Here is a 21,108-nt window from a genome sequence, read left to right as displayed (position 1 = left end):
CATGTCCCTCATGCTACAGGATAGTAACTGCCTGGGGTTAGAAATAAATTGCGCTCATACACCATGAGAATTTTACACCCTCCTCTGAAACTTCTGGAGTAGATGGGGTGTTGTAGTCAGATCCAATATGGCAATTCCTATATTCTTATGCTTCTGTAGCTTCAGACACAATCCCCACACCCATCTTCCACAAACGTTTTGGTCAATAGATCTTCATCATTACAGTTCCACTAGTCACATCCCCTCCCCCTATCCACCCAGCTCCCTTGAAAGACCAGTTGTCTGGTGGTACAGAAGGGGGGGAACAAGGTCCCTATGTAATGTATAGATGCCACTTTAGGATTGTCAGGGACAGGTTTAAAAGTTCTTTCACTCTGAGTAGAAGGAAGAGAGATATGTGCTCTAAATGCAGAAGCTGTCAGAATAGTAGGGCTGGGCAGGCTATCATGAATTATTGAATAATGTGCAGTAGAAAACATATGCTCTCTGCTGGGAGAAAGCAAAAAAATATCAGGAAGAATCTTATGTAAAAAGCACCCTACCCTATTTTTATTTATTTTCATAGCCTTTTCGAACACTCAGTGCAGAGTCTGATTATGGGTAGTTCATTTTGGTTATTGTGACCAAGCTCCCAAAGGCTTGATGCACCCATTAATTATGGGATACTGTAATGAATCTGAATCTGGTAGACTCGTCACAATCCCCCAATCTGTCCTGTCTGCAGCCTGGACCCCCTTGTATGGTGGAAATGTGCCAGTCCTGATGCCTTATTTGTCTTGTTACAGCTGCAGGATATGGCCCTAAGATCCTGGGTCAGATTCCCCAGTGTAAAGAGCTATGATTGGTGCAGGACCAGAGGAGGACGGGGAAAGGTGGCTTTAAATTACCATGACATTCCACCAATCCTGGATCTGACTGCAGTTGGTCTGGTCCCTCACATAAATTGGACAGCCTAAAGGCAATTCTAATTTACTGGTCTCCCATGTTATCAAGGGTCCATTCCACAAATGAGGATCAGCTGAGCATGGGGTCACATGGGCAGGAGTGGTGATAGTCAGTGCTATGGCATCCCTGTGTTGCTAGATAATTCCCTGATGATGGGAGAATGACATGGTGCAATCTAATCAGGGGACCAGAACAAAGTAGACTTAATAGACCCAGGAATTAAGTCCCTTATCTGCAGTCCTGCTGCTTGTTTTTCATCTGTTTGTGATATCAGGACCAGTTGCTGCTGGAATGTCTGTGAAGTTACAGAGGATTATCATTTCAGGGACAGAGCAACAAGGCCAGAAAAAATAAAACCAAAACTAAATAAACATCCTGCATTAATGTGAATGTCCTTAGTCAACAGAATTAATGAAAAAGAACACAAAGCAAATATAAAAATTTCACACTTTTCCTCAATATCAGAAACTCTCACAGACAGAAAAAGTATTGTAGCACATTGAAAAAACACTGGTGAAATGAGAACAAAATCTGACTTTCAAAAAGGCCAGAACACTTGAGACCACTTTGGTCTGTGGTCTCTTTATACATAATTTATGTTGCGGGAGGAAGACAGGAGATCTGGGCACAGCTAATGATTTATCTACACTAAAATTCACTGTATCCATGGCTCTGGCATAATGCTAAAAACATGTTTAAATCCTGTTTGTTCTGAAAAAAAACAACAAACCTTTTAATTATTGTAGGGAAAGACTGTGTTGTAACCAGGTCACATGATAAATTTGCATTTAATTCTAGTACATAAAATCTTTAAAAAAAAGGAAATAAGGTCTATTGTGTAAAGCATAAGACTCTGAGTCAGAAGATTTGAATTCTGTTCATAAGTGTGTGGCTTTGGGAAAGTTCTTAATCTCTCAGGGTATGTCTACCCAGCATACTGCCTAAAAATAGCAGCACAGAGTATGTATCTAGGGTCTCAGACAGGATGTACTTGGGTGGCTACACTGAGTTGCTGCCTGTACTTCCATGGTGAAGTTACTTATTTTAGTGTGCTAGCTGAAGCAGAGCTTGCATGTGGGTGTCTATCTGAGCTGAGAATTACACCTCCCAGCTGCTGTGTAGATGTACCCCGTGTCTTTCTTAACCGTCTGTAAATTGGGAATAACACTTATAGTCTCAGAGGTGTTAGGAGGCAATTGGAAAATCATCAATGTTTGTAAAATTCTTTGAGATTCTTTGAGAAAGAATGCAGTACGGAAGTGTAAAGAAGTATTAATAAATCCATGGCAAGGGAGCAAATGATGTGTCGGTATATTAGTATAAATCACTAGAGCTTCAAACAAACCATCATCTAGTATAATTTATGTGGTGCTGTCGGGAGGGATTTAGGAATACTAACAACCACTGAATGGATTAGTCAAGCAATGTCCAACAAAAGGTCACTAGGGCTCGAAAGCAATCCTCAGGGGACACTGTCAAAAAGCAAGACAGAAACTTCAAACTGGTTGTCTGTTCTTTCTATGATTAGACTTCACCAACCCAGTAAGTCTTACCATGGAGTCATGGACAGTGCCCTTGGGCTTTCCAGTCTATCTTGCCATCCAGGCAAGCTGGACTGTGTGACAGAGACAGTCACTTTACATCACAAATCAAAACAATAGTCAGGTTACTCCCAGTCCCAAAGGACCAGTCACTTTCTCCAGGTCAATTGTATTCAGATCTCAAACCAAAGACAATGCCTGTAGTCAATCCTGTAATAAACTAACTAAAAATGTATTAACAATAAGAAAATAAATAAGGAAGTTATTTACAAGGTTAACACAGGAAACATACACACACAAACAAGTAGTCTTAGATTTAAAAAGGTAATATAAGCTTTTATAATAAGCAGCTCTGTGTGTCCTTTAGGGCTGACCCATGCAGCATGGCGATCTTTTGCTTATGTTTAGGAATCTTTGGCCCCAGAGTCCAGCCAGCATAAAGATCCCAGTTTCTCCTTGTCAGGGATTTTTATCCCCTTCAACCCAGAATCTAAGCTGATGGGATGGGTTCATGTGCAGGCCTTCCCTTCCTAGAGGGAATAGGGAATACAATCAACAAGGTCTCTGTCCTTTAATGCTACACAATGCCTCATTTGCCTTCTGTGGTCCATCTTGTATGCAGGAACAGCACTTTACCTTAATTAATGTTGTTTTTCCTATTTGGTGAGTTACACAATTATAGAGGTTTACAATGCAAAAACTCAATATAACTTTATACCATGAGATACAGATATTATAAGTTGGATTATTACATGCAGCACCCTACAAGCATTCCATAAAGTCTAAACTCAAAACAGATTTTTATAACACTAATATCTATTTTAACTATACTAACTAGGGCTGTCGATTAATTGCAGTGAACTCACATAATTAACTCAAAAAAATAACTGCAATTAAAAAAATCAATCACGATTAATCACACTGTTAAATAGAATACCAATTGAAATGTATTAAATATTTTTGGATGTTTTTCTACATTTTCAAATATATTGATTTCTATTACAACACAGAATACAAAGTGTACAGTGCTCGCTTTATATTATTTTTTATTGTAAATATTTGCACTGTAAAAATGATAAAAGAAATAGTATTTTTCAATTCACGTCATACAAGTACTGTAGTGCAATTATCGTGAAAGTGTAACTTACAAATGTACTTTTTTTGTTACATAACTGCACTCAAAAACAAAACAATGTAAAACTTTAGAGCCTACAAATCCACTCAGTCCTACTTCTTGTTCAGCCAATCCCTAAGACAAACAAGTTTGTTTACATTTACGAGAGATACTGCTGCCTGCTTCTTATTTACAATGTCACCTGAAAGTGAGAACAGGCGTTCGCATGACACTTTTGTAGCCTGCTTTGCAAGGTATTTATGTGCCAGATATGCTAAACATTCGTATGGTCCTTCATGCTTCAGCCACCATTCCTGAGGATGCCTGGACCTTGGCATGAGCTGGCACCTGGTCTGCCAGCATCACATCAGTATCACAGTTCACATTGAATTCAGTAGATGCAAGATTGGGCCCATTGTCTTTTTTACTTGTCTGTAAAGAAAGCATCATGCCCACTTATGGTGCTGGATAAATAAATAACAATTGCATACAAAACAAATGTTAAAATAAAGTTATTTAGGTTGTAAAGTCAAGTGATGTTAAGTTAGGAAATGCCAGATTTCTGATTGCTTGTGCATACTTAATTCTGCCTCATCATGTGTCCAACCTTTGCACTGAATTAGGCAGGAGACCTGTGAAAAAATTGCATGTGATCATGTAGTTAAAGATTGCATAATAGTGCATATGCACACGGAGAGCAAATTCAAGTTGCATGAGGTATTTCCTATCTTTTGAGTACTTGACTTTGCAGCTTTAAATGACTTTCTTTTAATTTTGCATGCAATTTTATAGTTTTTTTAAAAGGGGAAAATATAACAACAAATTAGGTTATATACCACTGTAACAATCTCCCCCCTTCCCCTATCAGCAGCATTTGAGCCATGAACCTTCAGCACAGATAGCTACTACTCAAGCTACAGGACTGTTAGTTGGTAGCAGAAAAAGACTACCATCCCAGTGGGGGCTGGGAGTGAGCCACTGGTGCCATATACTCCATTTAATGGGTGGTCAAGGGAAGCCCAACCCAGCCAAGTATTTCCCTTCCCTTCAACTAGATTATAGGAGACATCCTGATCCATGTGGTGTTCCCTGAATGGAGATGAGCTGGTGGGATCATATGCTAAATCCTGGGGGGGTTACATGAGGGGAGCCTGGTCCAGCTGTCTCTCCTGATGGGAGCTGGGGGACATTCATGTGGTGCCTCAAGCAGAGGGGATGGAATGTGATGGGATGCCGGAATCATAGGCTGGGGCTGGATTTTGAGAGCCTATTCTCCCACCGTTTGCTGCTTCAGCAGCTTCCAGGTGTTCACAGTGTAGTGTGCTGTGTAGACAGGGTGAAATATTTCTGTTGTTATTTTAATATGCTGACAAAATGTTCTGAAACACACAAGTGACAGAAGTGAAATGGTGATTTTCAAAAGTTTATAACTCAGCCAAACCTGAATGAAATTTCAAAGGGAGGGGAAAAGTGGGAGGGTACTTTTCTAGCTTGAGGCTTTGTTTCCCTGCTGAATTTTGCAGCCAACTGCAAACAATGGAGGTTGTTAGAGTGTCTCAAAAAAAGACTGCAAGAATATTTTTAATGAAAAGTGTTAGGCAATCTAAATATAACAGTGATAACCTGCTCCTTCTATAATATAGTAAATATCAATGTAGAAAAACAAATTGTAAAGTAAAAATACCTTCAGTTTTATTATTTGCATTACACTAGCACTCAGCAGTCTTAGCAGACCAAGGCCCCTCTAGTAATAAACACTCAGCTTGCAATCTTATTTAAGAAACATAAAGGTAGATGAAATAAACAACACGGGGGCGTGGGGAGGCCACGAGAACAACCGTGTAAGGATAATACCAGGGAGCAGCTTTCGTTGGGCTCACAAGAAAGCTACACAGCCTGCGTCGCTCTGCTCAGCTCTGCCCGCCCTTGGTTACTGAGAACAGCTGAGCAGAAGGGAAGCGTCACGGCGCAGGCACCTAGCGCTAAATTGCCATTGAGGGGTGGGGGCCCCAGGGACAGGGGGCGGGGCTATGGAGGGAGGCGCGGGGCTGGGCCAGGGAGGAGAGGAAGTGGGCGGGGCTATGAGAGGGAGCTCGGCGATGACGTTACGGGGCGGGGCTAAGGGAACCGGGCGGAGTTAGGGCGGGGGAAGGCACCTGACTGACGGGCCGCGCTGAGGTCAGAGTTTGCGCAGATCCCGGAAGTGCGGCGGGTGGGCGCGGGCAGTTCTCAGTACTGGGGCGGGCGGGCGAGCGGGCGGACCGGCCCACCAAGCGCAGGCAGCGGCAGGGAAACATGGCGACTTTTATTTCGGTGCAGTCGAAGAAGGCCTCCGAGGTGGACCTGGCCAAGCCGCTCTGCAAGTTCATCCAGCAGACGTACCCGGCCGGGGAGGCGCAGAACGATCACTGCCGCGCGGCCGAGGAGCTCAACAAGCTGCGCAAGAGCGCGGTCGGCCGCCCGCTCGACAAGCACGAGAGCTCGCTCGAGACGCTGATGAGGTGCGCGGGGAGGAGGAGAGCGACGCCAGGCCTGTGCCGCTGTCCCGTCCGGACAGGTCGGCGCCGTGCGCCGGCCGGTGCAGAGCAGACACCCACGGCGGCCTCTGGCGGCCGCTGGGCGCGCGGGCAGGGACTCCAAGGCGCGGGGGCGGGGTGGGGGGAGCAGGAATGGGAAGGGGCGGGCGGTAGTGTTACTCGTAGAGCGGGCCCGGGCTGTGGGCTGCAGTGCCCCGTGCGTCGCCTCGCGTCACCCCTCCCCCCCCCCGGGGGGGTAACAGGGTTTCTGCCCCTCCCCCGGCTGTGTTCACAGAGCGGCGGTTTCTTACCTGGGATGTGCTCGCGCCGCCTGGGCGGCTCCTGCGTGACGTCAGGGGTCCGCTCACCTTGCCGGGACACCTGTGCCGTGAGGCGAGGCTGCGTCGCGTCACGTCGCGCCGGCGGCCGGGCCCCCGCGAGCCCAGTGGCCTGAGCGAGGCCGCGGGTCGGGGCAGCGAGGTGCAGCCCGGGGGGCGCGCTCCGCCCGCTGACTCCGGCCCGTTGCCGTGGGTGGTAGTTCCGGACCTTATTGCCCCTTTTCCTGTGGCTTGCAGCTCCCCCCCCCCCGTCCCGCCCCGCGTCCTCTTGTGCCGGGAGCTGAGCAGCCTTCACGTCGCCGCCTCCGTTTTCCTTCTCCTCGCTTCTGTCACGTTTGTTGCTGCCTAACTTCTTGTTGTCGTCTTGTGTTTGCGCCCCTTGCCGGCTTCCCCTGCAGCGCATGTCTGTGATCCGCTTGGTATGAGCGAGTCTGCCCGTGGCTCTGCCGTGCCGGGCCGGACTCTTGCACTCTGTGTGAGGGGCATAGGAGGAAAAAAAACCGTGGGCAACTGTGGTGCTGCTTCTAACCTGCAACGCTGTACACCTGAGCTGCTTCTGTGTCCAGCTGTTGGGGATGCTGTGCGGCCCACCTGCCTCTTTACCCATGGAAGTACTCCATCTTTCTTCATCCCCACTGGATTAGGCACAGTTTGCTTGGGAAACACTGATCTTGGGGTTGATTACAGGTTTCAGCCTGCCAAGTAACTTCTACTAATTTCCAAATGATGAGGATGCATGCTGGGACTTGTAGTTTGTGACACATGTATTGCTAAATTGAAGGAATGGCTGTAATCTGTTACATTGTATGTGAATGGTGTGAAGCCCTTTGGCAAATTGTGGGTGCTGCGTTAATGGGGCAAAATCCCTGTTAAGATCTTGGAAATATTCCAAATAGTAAGCTGCTTTGACAGCTAGGAGAGCAAGTTATGCTGTCCAGTTACACAGGCAAAAGATACTGTAAAAGGGTCCATATGAGCAACAGACCTCTGAAATGCAAATTAGACCAACCTAAGGCTTACACTACAAGATAGTAAAAGAGAAATCAGTACTTCAGAGTGTTTTGTGTTCTGAAAGTACACAGTGGAAGCTTAGAGGGAGGGAAGTAAATGAAAGAACCATACTACACAAATGGTCAGAATTTGAATGAAGACACTAATTTTTTAGGCCTTGTATACACTAAGAATTTTGTTGACAAAAGTTATGCCGCTTTAATTAAACAGCTTTAATTAAACCAGTGTTGCATGTCCACCCTATGCTGCTTGTGTCTGCAGAGTGCATCCCCACTAGCAGCTCTTGCATCGACACAGAGAGCAGTGCACTGTGGGTAGCTATCCCATTGTGCCAGGGGCTGCAGGGTGCTTTGGGAGAGGTGTGCAATGCCTCCTGGGGTAGGTACAGCATCACATGATGGTTTCTCAATCCCATCCTTCCAGGGGCATCCTAGTAGGTTGCCAGCTGCTTTTCAACTGAAGTGTGTGTGTGTGAGAGAGACAGGGATTAATGTGTGTGGGGAGAGACCAGAAACAGTGTTTAGACCCCCCCCCGCCCCCGCTTTGCCTGCCTATGGTTCTGTGATTCCCTGTGAGTCCTCCCACAGGCTCCTCCGAACAATGTCCTCAGCAGCTCTGTCTCTCAGCTCTGAGAAATGTCAAAGCTTCCTGAAGCTTTGAAAAGGGAGGGGCACATGTATACATAGCTAGATGGAGTGCAGCTGAGTTCATCAGTCCCCACCTTCCTCCTTGGTTCTGCACAGCAGTCCTGTCCCGTTTCCTCCCCCACCCCCACCAGGAACCTGTTTGGTGCTGTGTTCCTAGTGTGGGCAGAGCAGGAGAATTCCATGATAATGATTTGCTCTTTGCTGCCTGAATGGTATGCTCAGCTGTCAGGACTTCCCGGAATTTTGAAAGAGGAGGTGCCAGGCCTGCTGACAGCAATTTTGGGGCCCAGAGGAGAACGGTCTGCCTGACATTTGGGCGGTGCTGCTGCCTGTGCTGGCTAGTGACCAGTGAGCTGCTGCCACTGCCTGTGCTGGCTGGTGCCCAGTGAGCTCTTCCAGCACAGCCAGAGCTTCCACATGTGCGCTCGGCTGCCTTTACGGCTGCCGGTACCATCCCGCGTGTGCCTAGGAGTCCTGCGGGCTGCCTGGGCAATTTTAAAGGGCCTGCCGCTGCTACTGTGGCAGTGTCTGGGGGCCCCTCTGGCCCTTTTATATGTCCTGGGCCCCTGGGCAATTGCCCCCTATGTCCCTCTCGGCCCCCCCCCGTCATGGGCCTGGGAGGGGCACATGCCTGTAGGGCAGCTGAGTTCAAAACAGTGAGCAGAGCGGTTACAGTGGACATTGCGGGATACTGAGGGAGACAGTGTCTACAGTGATGTTTTAACTTTGCCACAAAAAACAACCCAATAGCTTCCCAACTCACGCAGAAGAAATTGAAATACTGATATACTGTAGCAGTATTCTTGTGGCATCAATTAATACAGACCTGCATATTAGAGGGTAGTACATTCGTTTTAATCTCCATAGAAAAGGCAGTTCTTTATATATAAATTGTCTCATCCCCTATGGCATCTTTCTTACATACCTTGTGAGCCAGAACGTTGTCCACAAAACCTAAGTGACCCCATAAAGATCACACCAAGGGAAGCTTTCTCTACAAGGGCTATGAACAGTGTATTGTCAGCAGTTACAGCTTACCACAAGCTCTCTAAGAAAGCACATTTATTCTTCAGGTAAAAGCATTACAGAGAAAACATAACAACAACAACAAAAGTTCCTATTTGTATGCTAAAAGCTTTCCAGAGGTTGCACATCAGTCTTATGGGGCCTTCATAGGCCAAAGTTTTTCCAGACCCTCTACAATTTGGAAAACCGAGTTCGAACCAGTGTATGTCAGCTTCCATAAGGGTTGGCATCTCTCTGGAGGTAATTACAATCAAAATGATTCACCTTAATCACCCCCCGCTGTTTTTTGTTCTTGTGGGAGCTGTGATAACCTGATCCCCTGGAGTTGCATTCAGTCCTTGGCCTACAGTAATGAACACACTTGATACATTATGGTCTTCAAAGTTACTGCATGGCATTTCAATACGTGTCACATGCACCATCCTGCAGCTCAGCCCTGATGGCTTTTTAACAGGCTCCGGTGTGTGTTCTTCTATTAACTGCCTAGATAAGCTAATTTAAGGGGAAGGAGCCTTTTAAGGGTAGCCCGGCCTAGACCTGTCTTAAAGGCGCCAGCAACTCTGTGGCAGGGACACAACAAGTTGAGGTTCTCATTTGTCTGAGAATTTTGTGCCTACGTTGGTAACACCTACGATTATTACAACTTAAGAATCTAGTAAGGGAGGGAAATCTTTTTTTTCGGTTGACTTTGTGTATGTCTACAGTCATAGTGTTTTCACTGCATAGCATTCACTTGCTCGAAAAGATGTTTATAAATGTCAACATGGAAGCTGAATAATTCTTTCAATAAGGATTTTTAAAAAGGACATGCCTATTTACATCAAACTGGAATTTCTTAGTCAACTTTTTTTAAATTAACAATCTCTTTTTAATATAAGAATTTTTTTGTACTGTATGAAATAAAGCAGGCTATCAGACAGAAGCTACATTAAATAAATTCACATCCCACTCCACCCATAAAAAGCGGTATATGTGTGGAATTCCAAAGGGAGTGTAAGGGTCATAAAGCGAGAGCTCTACCACAGCCATTCCCAGAGTATTTGACTCTAAGATGGTGAGAGTTGGCCAACTGACTTTAGTTGCCAGGTTGTAGGCCATCTAGGGACTTAAGGGTATCTAGGTGATATGTCTACACCACAGTGAAACAGCTACAGTGCTGCAGCTGTGCCACTGTAGTGTAGCTGCTTCCTACATTGATGGATGGAAAAACTCCTTCCATGTAGGTTATCCACCTCTCTGAGAAGTGGTAGCTCGGACTAGGGAAGAATTTTTCTGACAGCCAAGTTGTCTACAGTGGGCTTAGGTTGACCTAACTACTCTGTCGAAGGTGCAAACTTTTTCACAACTCTGAGCAATGTAGCTAGGTCAATCTAATTTTTACGTGTAGACTAGGCCTGTATTTTTTAAGAATGTAAAGTAACTTAATTATTAATGCTTTGAACTGCACCTAGACGTGAACAGGAAGTAAGTACAAATACTTCAGCAGGCTGTGTGATTTTTGGAACTTTAAAATCACTTCTGTCATCACCAGCTCATCGTCCCTCTCTCTCTCCGTGCCATACATTCAGTAACTACTTTGACTTAAAGATGTTTTTAGTAACTGCTATCTTGAAGTGCTAGAAATAAACTGCTTTGTCATCTGCAATCCACTTGGAAGTCCAGTTTGCAAATGGTATACAGCATTAATCTCTAACTAGCACTTTTAGAGAGCCTGTTACATTCCTATCAGAATGGGGGTGTTATTGAGGAAAAGAAGGAAGCCATTGTCCTGAGTGACTTGATTTTAAGTTTTGCACCTGCCAAGAGTGAAATATAGAGAAAAATGCTAACTTCTACCCTTTCCACTTGTGTAAGGTATGTTTCTAGAATTCATGGATCATGAAATATAGTCTTTTAAATTTATTGGTCCCTCATTTTAGAATGATCTTCCTTGCTTTAGTTCAGTACTAAATATACCAAGTCCCTACTACAAGACAGGCCCAACAAAGAAAGAAACAGACAGCCACTAGCCGTCACCTACAGCCCCCAACTAAAACCTCTGCAGCGCATAATCAGGGATCTACAACCTATCCTTAAGGATAATCCCTCACTCTCACAAACCTTGGGAGACAGGCCAGTCCTCACCTACAGACAGCCCCCCAATCTGAAGCAAATAATCACCAGCAACTACACACCACACAACAAAAACACCAACCCAGGAACCAAACCCTGCGACAAACCTTGGTGCCAACTCTACCCACATATCTATTCAAGGGACACCATCGTAGGACCTAACCACATCAGCCACACCATCCGGAGCTCATTCACCTGCACATCTACCAATGTGATATATGCCATCATGTGCCAGGAATGCCCCTCTGCCATGTACATTGGCCAAACTGGACAGTCTCTATGCAAAAGAATAAATGGACACAAATCTGACATTAGGAATCATAACATTCAAAAACCAGTAGGTGAACACTTCAGTCTCTCTGGTCACTCAATAACAGACCTAAAAGTGGCAATTCTTCAACAAAAAAACTTCAAAAACAGACTTCATCGTGAAGCTGCAGAACTGGAATTAATTTGTGAACTAGACACCATCAGATTAGGCCTGAATAAAGACTGGGAGTGGTTGGGTCATTACGAAACCTAAACTTAATTTCCCCAATACTAATTTCTCCCTGCTGTTACTCACACCTTGTCAACTGTCTGTAATGGGCCACTCTCTTACCACTTCAAAAGTTATTTTTCCCTCCCTTGGTATCCTGCTGTTAATTGATTTAGCTCGTTAGACTGACCTCACACTTGGTAAAGCAACGCCCATCCTTTCATGTATTTATACCTGCTCCTGTATTTTTCACTCCATGCATCTGATGAAGTGGGTTCTAGCCCACAAATGTTTATGCCCAAATAAATTTGTTAGTCTCTAAGGTGCCACAAAAACCACGGCTACCACTCTGAAACAAGTCCCATATTGTGATCCAGTATTTATTGGCTAAGTGAGGCCCTAATCAAAAGTGATGACATTTCTCTTTGTTGAATGTAATGTAACTTCTGGACATTGTATCAAATTAGTTCCTTGAGGGAGTGTTCTAGGCATCAGTGGGCAGAACCCTATAGATTTTGATGAAAATTGAGTAAACCAGAAAAGAGGCTTGCACAACTGTGGGTTGGATGCTTAGCAGTAGGAGTGGAGAATAAAAGCGGCTTTATTTCTTATTTTTAATGCCCTGCCTCACCAAACCCTGCTTGGTTGGGTTGGGGTGGAGGGCTGAGAAGGAGAGGGCACTTCCCTTCCAGTTCAAGGGAAAGATGGGTATGTTAGAGGGGAAGAAAAAGGGTGGAGAGAGAGAGGCCTTGGCATGAGGGATGGGGAGGTGGAGGGTTTTTCAAGGAATCCCTGAAGTAGAGGAGAATGGGAGTGTGGCGCACAGGGAGCTTGTTGGGGTGACTGGAAGAAAACAAGGAGCCCTTGGTTTGTGCAACGAGCTCCGCTATGGAAATGTGCAACACTCTAGTTTATTTTCATTACAGTAGTTCTGGGAGGCCAGCAGAGAATGGGGCCTGATTGTGCTAGGCAAAAATAGTGACCAAAGAGTTTGCAATCAAAATAGACAAATGGTTGTGGGTAGAGAGAGAACATAGAAGTTAGCAAATGTTATGTTAGTGTCATGATTTTTTTAAATTTAATTTAATTCTCTGTAACATGATCATGAATGTCAAGGGCAAATTTGTTTCCTTGTCTGTCATGTGTTCATACAGTGGACCCTTTGCATAAGAATCTATTTCCTCCTCCTACCACATGTGGGAAGTGCGATGGAAGAGACACATTGTCCTCAGTATCCCTTGCCTTCATCTACCTCCCCTCCTAGTTCCACAGTGATTGCTGCCACAGTGGAGGCACATTGCATGTTCTAGTTCTCTCCCAAAATGTTGCAGAATTAGTGGAGGAATTCCATTATTTACATATGGAGGGCAACCCTCCCTCTTCCTCAATGTAAACAAGACCAATACAACACTTAATCTGGTATTTACCTCCGCTCTCTTGTCTGTTGCTCTAGATACTACGATCAGCTGTGTTCCATAGAGCCAAAATTTCCATTTTCTGAAAATCAGGTAAGGTGTAAAAGAGTTACATTGGCTTCACATATACTATATTGGAACAGTAGTTTATGGAAACCAGGATGTCTTTTTTTTTAATTGTTGTTTCTTCTACTACTACTACTTCTTCTAGGCCTATGTCTAAGACAGTGCTTCTCCCAGGAAAGACATTAATCTCTTTTAGCTTCATTTCCTAATCTTTCTCTCTACTCACATGTGGCTGTGGATGTGTTTAATCCTGATACTTTGAATTTTCACCTGTGGTAACTATCATTGCTCTCATTTTACAGATGCCAAAATGCAGGCTCAGAAAAATGTGATTCCTCCCTCCCTTCCTTCCCCCCCCCCGAGGCCACTATGATCTGGTCCATCCGTAACAGTGGCACTTATTCAGCTATAGGGTTAATTTGCAATCACCTTATTTGCTAGTATATACTATTTTAAATTTTGTATTTAAACCTGATTTATTTTTAATAAGGGTTGCAGATTCTTTGTGAGCAAAGAGGTAATGTAGCTCTCTTAGCTGTTTGTTCTATATTAGTCTTTGAGGTGTAAGAAGACATCAGTCATTCATTTCGAGTTGGCTGCGCCAGTGTCTATAGGGCAGAAGTCACCATTTCTGTTCTTTCAAGGTGTGCTCCTTTCAGACAGTGATGTCTTTGGCAGAAAGACTGACACGCTTCTTACAAAGAGATTTGTATGTCAGCAACTTAGTCTTTCTTTCAAACATGTTAAGTTCTGCAAGGTTTATTCAAAGAGAGCTTCTACTGAAGTCTGTAAAGGGTGCTCCAAATTAGGATGGCTCAGTAAAGTGGAAATAATTGGAAGGGATGGTAAAGAGACCCCAGAGGTGAATATATTTTTGTATATAGTTGCAGAAATTCTGGCACGGGACTTCCTCCTGTGATAAATTCTCTTGTGGTGATCTTCACACTTTGCCATGCTGAAGAATTGAAGAACTTATCTGAGTTTCTTAAACCTTTTCAAGAAGTAAGGTCTACAAATCCCACCCACCCTGGGGATAAAATATGGCAGGCACCCTTTTCTGCTAGCAGTAGTTGCTCAGAGTGGAAAATTCTCAAAGATCTCGTACTAGTAATTCTTGTCATGGTTACAAGGCTAGCTACACCTCTGACCCTTTCTCTGGTCTCCCTGAGTGCACCTCCATTAGGACTAAATCTTCCTACTTTGTCTTTCCTGGGATGGAATACCATGATTCTCCCTCTTTTAGACTGGGTCCTAGGATATAGGACCTATGTATTGACTATGCTTTCTTGGCAGTTACAACTGGATTCAGCATTGCCAACCCTCCAAGATTGGCCTGGAGTCTCCTGGAATTGGCATTGATCTCCCAGTGGCTATTGAAAGCAATCCAGGAGATTTTAATAGGATATTTTAAGAAAATGACATTACGTCATGTTGGGGGGGTGGAAAATCTCCGAGAATAGCTTGTCAGAGCTGGCAACCCTTGGTACCAATGGTGGTTCTCTGTGGAGTCTGTGACCAGCTGTGAATAGAGATTCAAACAGCCTTCCTATAACGAAGTATTTTTTGTCCTTAACAATAGGAACAAAATATTAACATAAGAAAAAAGGATTATTAAAACAACTAAAGGTCGACATAAGTCTTTCATTCAGACTCCTAGACAGACCTAGTTTGCCCCAGACCCCTAACCTCTGGGTGTCTGCATCTCAGTCTCCTACTTCTCTCTCTCCCCCTGCTGTTGAGGGAGTGTCCTTTTAAAATTCAGATAGTTTTTTGTTCTCTTTTCCTTGAGCTTGGATCTGCTTTGCAAAACCAGTTTGAGTGCAGCAGAGTTTCAGAAGTGGAAATTCAAAGTGAATGGCTCTTGTTTTGTCTCTGAAGTTTTTTGCTAGGAAGTGTGTATCAGGATCCACTCATACACATTCCTTCCTGGGTGCATTTCTGAACAATCCTGCTATTGAATTAAATCAGTATATGCATGCAGTAAGCAGCACAATCATCCAGGCAAGAGATTATATTCCTAAATTATTGTAGAGCATCTTCAAATCCATCACAGTTTAAAAAAAAAAGTGTACTTTACTTTGGAGAATGGTTAGGTTTCCGTGTAGCTTTGGAAATTTCTCACATTGGCACTCTCTTCAGGGGAAGGAGGTTCTGCCCTGTCATTCACAGGTATAATTCTGCTTCCAAAATGTGAGCATTAAAGGCCCGTTGTGAGAATCTGTGAACCTTGCTTCTTATTGAAGAAATTTTGTGTAAGCTCAAATAGAAAGTTGAGTAGGAAAATTTATATGTGAAACTAAAGACTGTCTTAAGGTTCATAGGATTTTTGTACTATTACTTACACATTGCTAAGCATTATAATGCTTTAATTAGAATAAAACAAAACTGTGTACTGGATGTCATTTTAAAATAAGTCTTTCTAAAATGAAATGCAGTGCATTCTCCTTCCCTTTTTTTCAGATCTGTGTGACCTTTACATGGAAAGATGCCTTTGATAAAGGGTCGCTTTTTGGAGGATCTGTCAAACTTGGTATGTAATTCTAATGAAAATAAAATGCAAGTAATACTTCTAACAACGAATTTTGAAAACATTTGTATTTTGATGGTGGCCTGGTTTTCAATATCACTGTTTCTCACTGTGGCTGTTTCAGTGAGTCCAGGCACTAGAACTCCTCTTGGAGATTGTATCCCTTTAGAACTATGCAATCAGTGGGTGTTTGCAGCGACGCAGAACAGCCTTTTCAAAACAAGGCAGTTTTTATTAGCCGATTAGAATACAGTATTTTTGGGGTCCCTTTTTTTGGAATGAAAAAGCCAAGCTTGTACATGTTACCATGTTGGAGCACTACCTTCCTCTCTGGCCCCCACTATCCAGGATTGTGTGTCTGCAGTGGTCAGCAGAATACTTACTGCAGTTCCTGAAACATCAGTTCTTTGTTTCAAGCTCTACTCATGCTGTTTTCCTGTGCTCTGCTGGCCAAGGGAGGTAGTTGTTGAAAGTTGTCTGGTGGTTGGTCCTCCCTTCAAGGTAATTCAATGTGTTGAGAGTTCTTGGGGGTCCATACTTACCAACCCAGACGTATGCACATGACCAACACCCATCTCTTATTCCCCTGTCCTAGAGAAGAATTTAAACCCCTCAGACCTAGAAGGTCATAATACAAAAGTGAGTGGGGGGACCAAGTCACACTTTTTTTCATAAAATACAAACATTTCCCCCATTCCACTTGGCAGTACGGGCAATCACTGTGTTCAGCTGGATAAATAAGACTGACTTCCTCTCTTCCTCAGTATGTTGATTTTGGTTTCTTACTGAAGCCCTACAGATGCATTTATTACAGTACTGCTCACTGTTGAGGGGTGTCCTGGTAGGACATGTTCACCAGTTCATGGAGAGGAAATATTAAAATCCCTGGGTCACTATTTGAAGGGAGGGGAAGAAAGGAACAGTTTACTCCCTCCTGCAGCTGCTTTGTTCTAACCTTATCACTTTGGACCTCTCTCCCCTTTCCTTTCTGTCCTCCCTCCTGCCCCAGTTTGTTTCCTACAAAATGCTCTACTGTGTGGGGAGGGGAAAGTCTTGTTCAGAGCAGAGAAGGGTGCAGTGCAAGTGGGTGGGAGAAAGCACTTCCAGCAGCAGTGAATTTACCTTATCTCATGTCGTGGCAGCTGCGTATGACCAATAACTTCTCCCAGGCTATTTATGGCCTTGGCTGCTTGATATTCAGAGCCAAGTGTTTTCCAATGTGTGGGTTAGGTACATCCTCTTGGGCTGTGAAGAACTGTTAGGGGCTGGACAGGCCTCTCATTTCTCCAGAATGAAGGCTTAATTTAAATAAGGATGCCTCTACCCTGCAGCTGGGAGGTGCAATACCCAATTCTGATGACCAACTCATGAGAGTGGCCATACTGAGTCAGACCAATGGTCCATCCAGTCTAGCATCTTGCCTCTGACAGTGGCCAGTGCCAGATATTTCAGAGGAAATGAATAGAACAAGGCAATTTGGAGTGATCTGTCCCATCATGCAGTCCCAGCCACTGACAGTTGGAGATTAGGAACGCCTGGGGCATGGTGTCCCTCATGCTAGTTTTGCTCAAGCCAATGCACTAAAAAAAGGTAGTGTAGATATTGTGGCACAGGCAGCATCTCAAGATAGCTGCCCAAGTACAAACCCACCAACCCTCTGGGTCCAAGCTCAGGTGGCCAGCCCAAGCCTCTGCCTGTGCTGCAGTGTCCACGCTGCCATTTTTATCATTCTAGCTCAAGCAAAGCTAGCCCGAGTAAGTCTGTCTGTGCTGAGAATCATACCTCTCAGCTGCAGTGTAGGCATACCCAAAGTCTCTAGCTGTTATGGATGCAGAGAATCTTGACAACATGAATCTAGCGTAACTAAAGCAGAGAGATCTGCCAGAATTTGCAGAGCTTGTGAAACAATAGCTCTCAGGTCTGAAATGCTCCATTCATTTCAGTAGGTGCTAACTTAAATGTCAGTGATGATAGTTTAAATGTTCGACTATTTCACTGATTGTTTAAAGCATCAAATAGGAAGTATCATGCACAACTACACAATCTACTCTTAAGTGACTGCTCACTTTGAGCAGGACTTCAACAATAATACATGCTGGAACTGAAGATTTTGTGACTTCATGTGGGGCTTATCTTTCAAAAGTTTGGGAAATGCTGTGCTAGATGTAAGATTCAGCCTTCTTTAGATAAACAAGGATTTTTCTTTCTTTGTAGTTCTCTTTAACATGCAGGATCAGAGTGATTTGGGTGTTAAAAGTTCCATACAGTTGCTTCCTTAGCTTTCTGTTTGAAACTACTGGTGGTCTCCAAATTCTGAAGGTGCTTACTTTCCTGTAAGTGCTGGCCTTCTTGTCTTTAGAAGGGCAAAATGCTGAAGCTTATTTTCCTCACAGAATGCTCACTCTGGCTTTTTTGGTTTCAGCTCTGGCAAGTTTGGGATATGAGAAGACCTGCGTTTTGTTCAACTGTGGAGCATTAGCTAGTCAGATTGCATCAGAGCAGAATCTGGATAATGATGAAGGATTGAAAACTGCTGCTAAACATTATCAGGTGTGGAATTCTTTCTGTACTGACAAACATTGAAACTATTAATTCTTAAAATTAAAAATTTCCAATTAAGAAAAAACTATATCTTAACCCCCCATTACTGAAAAACTTGAAACTGTTGACCTCTGATTGAACACCAGAACTCTAATTGGCCAAACTCAGAACACCCCAAATAAACATCTATTTTAACCTGTAAATGTGACTCTTCCCCACCTCCCATCCCTGCCTTTCGTTAAGTGGTCTGCTGAGCAGCTGTTCTTTACTGATATTTACACTTTTTTTAAAGTATGATATAATACTGTTTGTTTGCAAGTTCCTTGAGAATCATAAATAGATGGCGAATTATCTTTGTGTTTGCTGAAGCCTTTGAACTGTATTGGTTATGTCCTTGGTAATAAGTTCTTCAAAATCTTTAAGTTGAGTTCGTCACATCTCCCCTCTCCAAAATTAGGAGTCCAAAGAAATCTGGGCATTGTAACAATGTTTAATTCCCTACCACATCCCAAACTTTGAATCTGCTGTAGTATTTTTGAGGATTTGCTTTTACTGTTATGAAAATATACAGGCTCAAATGTTCTTTCAAAATACTGAGTTTTCTGGCTGTGGTAAGAGAATTCCTTATTGGACTCTTTGCCTGCTTTTGGGTCAAACAAGGAAGTTTGGGATATTGAAGGATATCTTCAGCAAAAATACAGTGTTGCTTCTAGCTAGGCTTAACTTTGGAATGTTTTGTAACACTGTAAGGAACTGTAGGTGGTTAATTATGATAGAAAGCTGAGGTGGAGCATAAAAATCATATCTGTGGGAAGCAAGGGCTATGAAAAATGTAGTTTTGTGTTCTCCAACATCTTATTTACTGCCCATTTAAAAAAAAAATCCCCAAAAAGTATAATAGCTGTGAAAAACATTAGATTTTTCATAACTTGTTTCTTCAGTTATGCAGTATTCTTAGTTCGAACAGCCCCTTTTTGGGAAGTATGGAGTGATAACAGAGTATGATCATCAGTATTTCAAAGGAGTGCAATTATGATTTTTGAAGTTTATTTGTAGTACCATTGCTAAGGTCTCAGCCAGATGTCGGGGCCCCATTTGTGCAGACAGTTCCTACTCCAAAGAGCTTGTTCTCTAAGAAGATAAAACAGATCTAAGGGTGGTAGAAGGAAGAGATGCTGAGAGATGAAGACATGATTTGTCCAAAGTTGCTCAGCAAGTCCCTTGCCAATTTGGGGATAGAACTCCAATAACTGGAATTCCACACTGCCTCCTCTAGAATGAGAAGTGCCTTCTCTAACGTTAACTACTCAGTACTCCTATCTTCCATAGCAGTATCGTCAATACAGAAAAAATTGTGTAATATCACTTAAATTGTATTTCCAAATTTTGTACCTCTCAAAATCTTTATCATAATGTGGAAAGCATAGGTAACTTCTCGGAGATTGATGTAAAAGGTATAAAACTTTCTCTAGATGTGCATGTATTGTGGATTCTGTACACATTAGAGAAAAGGTATTCAATTCTTTTGTCAACCTATACTTAAAAGACAATGAACTTGTACTGAAATTGATATATTCATGTTCAGTAGTTTCATATAGTTAACCTGACAAATGTCATAGTTAACCTGACAATTGAATCATCTCAGCAACAACAAAATAAACCAAAACTACAGCAACTTCAATTTGTCTACCATGATTATGGATAGCATACATCTTCTTGGTCTTAAACTGCCTTATTCATAGAATCATTTTAAGAGACAATAGATTCAGAAAAGTCTGTTTAGGTTACCCGGTTTTAACTTTATTTGTATTTTGCAACTCTTCTCCCTGGACTGTTGTTGATACTTCTAACAGAACTAATCCATAAATTTCCGTGCTCCCTTCCCTGCCTCTGCAGTATTTACATGCATCTGTCTCTTATTGTACCACCTCATTTCCTTTCTGGTGGTACCCCTCTAGATATTTTTCAATCATGGTTTGTTATACCATGCTGCTGTAATGTAAACTCAGTTGTGCACAACCATGAGGAACCTTCCTTTTTACTGCTTATTTCATATATCTTTAGCATTGCTGTAAGACCGCCTTAATTCCATGTCAGTAGTTTCATTTAGAAGTGTTGACATTACAGTGTCAGAACAGACCAATAGTCCGCTTACACCAGTATCGTATTTGATCATGACTAGATGCTTCAGAGGAAGTTATTAATCACAGAATGCCCATAACTATGGAATACAATACCACGACAACAGACTTCTACCTTTTAACCTGCACTTGGAGGCTTAGTAGCCCTTGTCTTAGCCTGTATCTCAGTGCTCTTAATATAATTCAAATGAAGTGGAAAGTTAAGATTAATATGACTTAGGTCTGGTCTACACTATAGTGTTCGGTCAACATAAGGCAGCTTACATTGACCTAATTATGGCAGTGTACACACTACAGACTTGCTCCTGCCACTGTAAGTGCCCTACTACACCGACACAATAACTTAACTTCCACGAGAGGCATAGGGCTTATGTCTGTGTAGTTAAGATGATGCAGTGTCCATTTAGACATTGCATTACTTACATGTATTGGCTGTCATTCTTGTCAATTTCACGGCTGCTGCCCAGGCTCTTGGCTCCCTGGTCCCTGCTGGGAGCACTTATGTTCCAGATGAGAAGTGTACCTGGGCTCCTGGCGGGGAGATCGGCACATGGTGTCCAGTCAGCTGCCCTATTTCTAGTGAGGAGCCGAGAAGCCTGTTGCGTCTGCTCTGTTGGTGGCAGGGAGCTGGGCTGCCAGTGAGGAGCTGCCCGCGAAGCTGAGAGCCCAGTCTCTCAGCCCCCCAGACTG

The 21,108-nt window shown here is 43.4% G+C and overlaps 1 protein-coding gene across 2 annotated transcripts in view; it reads left to right on the top strand.

The window, feature by feature from the left end:
- The first annotated feature begins 5,839 nt into the window (after positions 1–5,839).
- Positions 5,840–21,108, top strand: part of LOC123363935 (programmed cell death 6 interacting protein) — a 55,115-nt gene continuing 39,846 nt past the window's right edge. Inside the window, exons 1-4 of one of the 2 annotated variants that reach the window (XM_045005543.1) lie at positions 5,840–6,101; positions 13,182–13,236; positions 15,670–15,739; positions 18,159–18,286. In XM_045005543.1, coding sequence (XP_044861478.1) covers positions 5,896–6,101; positions 13,182–13,236; positions 15,670–15,739; positions 18,159–18,286 — 459 coding nt within the window. In that variant the 5' untranslated portion in view covers positions 5,840–5,895. The remainder of the gene's footprint in view (positions 6,102–13,181; positions 13,237–15,669; positions 15,740–18,158; positions 18,287–21,108) is intronic. The other variant, XM_045005544.1, reaches the window with a different exon arrangement.

Source organism: Mauremys mutica, chromosome 2 (genome assembly GCF_020497125.1).
Source record: "Mauremys mutica isolate MM-2020 ecotype Southern chromosome 2, ASM2049712v1, whole genome shotgun sequence".
In the NCBI taxonomy this organism is placed as follows: Eukaryota; Metazoa; Chordata; order Testudines; family Geoemydidae; genus Mauremys; species Mauremys mutica.
This window is presented reverse-complemented; position numbering and strand designations above follow the sequence as displayed.